This window comes from Priapulus caudatus, unplaced genomic scaffold (genome assembly GCF_000485595.1).
Source record: "Priapulus caudatus unplaced genomic scaffold, Priapulus_caudatus-5.0.1 Scaffold3314, whole genome shotgun sequence".
Lineage (NCBI taxonomy): Eukaryota > Metazoa > Priapulida > Priapulimorpha > Priapulimorphida > Priapulidae > Priapulus > Priapulus caudatus.
The window spans coordinates 7237-9639 of record NW_014580375.1 but is presented as its reverse complement, the minus strand read 5'-3'; the positions used below and the strand labels follow the sequence as shown (position 1 = coordinate 9639).

The 2403-nt window shown below is 52.2% G+C and overlaps 2 protein-coding genes across 2 annotated transcripts in view; one reads left to right on the top strand and one right to left on the bottom strand.

Moving 5' to 3' along the window:
* LOC106819386 (adhesion G-protein coupled receptor G2-like) overlaps nt 1-1459 on the top strand; it is a 5360-nt gene extending 3901 nt beyond the window's left edge. Inside the window, exons 4-6 of the mRNA XM_014824028.1 lie at nt 131-255; nt 315-577; nt 1389-1459. Of these exons, the coding sequence (XP_014679514.1) occupies nt 131-255; nt 315-577; nt 1389-1459 (459 nt within the window). The remainder of the gene's footprint in view (nt 1-130; nt 256-314; nt 578-1388) is intronic.
* Nucleotides 1460-1462: 3 nt separating this feature from the next.
* LOC106819385 (adhesion G-protein coupled receptor G7-like) lies at nt 1463-1784 on the bottom strand (the record flags this gene model as incomplete). The annotated part of the gene is made up of 1 exon (XM_014824027.1): nt 1463-1784. A coding segment is annotated over exon 1 (321 nt), but the record flags the coding sequence as incomplete, so codon positions are not given.
* Nucleotides 1785-2403: the final 619 nt, after the last annotated feature.

Here is a 2403-nt window from a genome sequence, read left to right as displayed (position 1 = left end):
CTCCTCCTCCTCCTCCTCCTCCTCCTCCTCCTCCTCCCTCCTCTTCCATCTCCTCCTCCTCCTCCTCCTCCTCCTCCTCCTCCCCCTCCTTCCTCCTCTTCATACTAATGTCGCTTGCGTGTGTCGGCAGGACGTGAACGTGGAGCTGACGGTGCCGGACGTGCATGCGCGCATTCTCAGCATCATCAGCATTGTCGGCTGCGTCATGTCAATCGTCGGTCTCTCCTGCACGATCCTCACCTTCGCCATGTTCAGGTGAGAGAGAGAGAGAGAGAGAGAGAGAGGAGGGGAGAGAAAGAGAAGNTATATCGCAGGAAAGTGAGGACGGGCAAATCACAGCTGACGCTGCTCCACCTGGCGGTGGCGCTGCTGTGCTTGCTTGTCATCTTTCTCGTCGGCATCGAGTTGACGGATAACTACGTCGGCTGCGTCGCCGTGGCTGTGCTGCTGCATTACTTCACGCTTGCCGCCTTCATGTGGATGCTGGTGGAGGGCTTCCTGCACTACCTGCGCTACGTCAAGGTGCTGGGAACGTACGTGCCAGGATTCATGTGGAAGGCTTGCCTGCTGGCCTGGGGTAAGTGCGTGGCACGTGCGCGCGCACACACACACTCACCCCTTCACCCCACCCCCACCACGCACACACGCACTTACCCCAGGCCAGCAGGCAAGCCTTCCACATGAATCCTGGCACGTACGTTCCCAGCACCTTGACGTAGCGCAGGTAGTGCAGGAAGCCCTCCACCAGCATCCACATGAAGGCGGCAAGCGTGAAGTAATGCAGCAGCACAGCCACGGCGACGCAGCCGACGTAGTTATCCGTCAACTCGATGCCGACGAGAAAGATGACAAGCAAGCACAGCAGCGCCACCGCCAGGTGGAGCAGCGTCAGCTGTGCTTTGCCCTTCCTCACTTTCCTGCGATATAGAGGGCGCTGAGATCAGGGTCGCCATATTAATTTGTTTTTCATTTTTGTTAAATGTAAAACTTTAATAACGGTAATTTCGTGAGACATAATATAGTCTTTATCTATTTTGAAGATAAATTAGACAGTAACCATGCAATAAACCGCAAGAATACGAAATTTCTGATTCACGGGAGCGAAGAAGGGAACGCACATAAAACGATCATAAATCATCCAAAGAATCTATCGCGGACGCAGCGGTCACCAACATACCGTACGGATGCACGCACACACGCAGACACGCACACACACAAAACTAAAATTGAAGTTTTAAGTTGAGGTTCAATGTAATTAAAATTGATTGGTCGGTTTAACGTCGTTATTTTGCTAGTGAACGACTGATTGAATTACTCAATTAATGTAAATTTAATTAAGTTAAGTTTAGACGTTGGCCATCTTATTGTGTTTTCGTTGATGCGCACAGGGCTACCTCTGGTGTTGGTCGTGATCATGCTGGCCGCGGACAGTTCGCTGTACAAAGGCAGCGATTTATAGTCGCGCAGCCTTGCTCTTCAGTACGGCGAAGAAGTAGATGATAAAACCTTGCAGCGAGTTGAAGATGCAAAAGAGATAGTGTCCGGCGAGCCAGCCGGCAGCCGCTAGGAGACCGAACAGCCACGTGAGGCCCATGACGGCGACAAGCGCCGCCAGGGCGACCAGCTGTCGCACGACGACGACGCGACGCGACTGGTTGCTGCGCAGCGCCATCTTGCGGTCGCAAGTGAAAGCTTTGACGACGAGAACAAGGACGACGACGTTGCAAGCGAGTATGACGCAGAGCGGCAGCAGAAATCCGTAGTAGAAGTACGGTGGCGCCATCCAGCAGCTGTGGCAGAGAAAGGTGAACTATAGTGAGTGAGCGAGTGAGTGAGGTGATGAGAGAGGGCAGAGAGAGGGGGAAGATAGGGAAAGAGGGAGAGAGAGAGAGACATAGTGAGAGTGTGAGAGAAAGAGAGAAAGGGGTGGGAGACAGAGCGGAAGAGAGAGTGAGAGAGAGGGGAGAGAGAAAAAGAGGGCGTGTATAACAAGGAACAATGCATAGAAGGCAACGACAAACGGTGGTATAAGTTAACTACTAGTATTTACCACTACTCTACTAGACTAACTAGACTACTCAACTAACTACGAGTACTAGTAGTTTGTAGTAAATAGTAAAAAAGTTGCTAGTTTGGTGAAAAGTAATATAATAATACTCATAATCAATAATCAATATATATATATATATAGACGCCTGGCGGACGAAACTCGGCGCGGACGACGTCCCGCGTGACGTGACGAGCAGCGGTGGGGGTGGTGGGCGCGCGGTGGGCAGCTCGGATGGTACGACCGTGCAGCTGACCAAACGCAAGCAGAGCGCTGCGTCGGACATGTGAGGTTTGCCGCAGATGTTAGCGAAACGCGCCGATAGATGGCGCTCGTGGGTCTCTGCGCGGAAATAA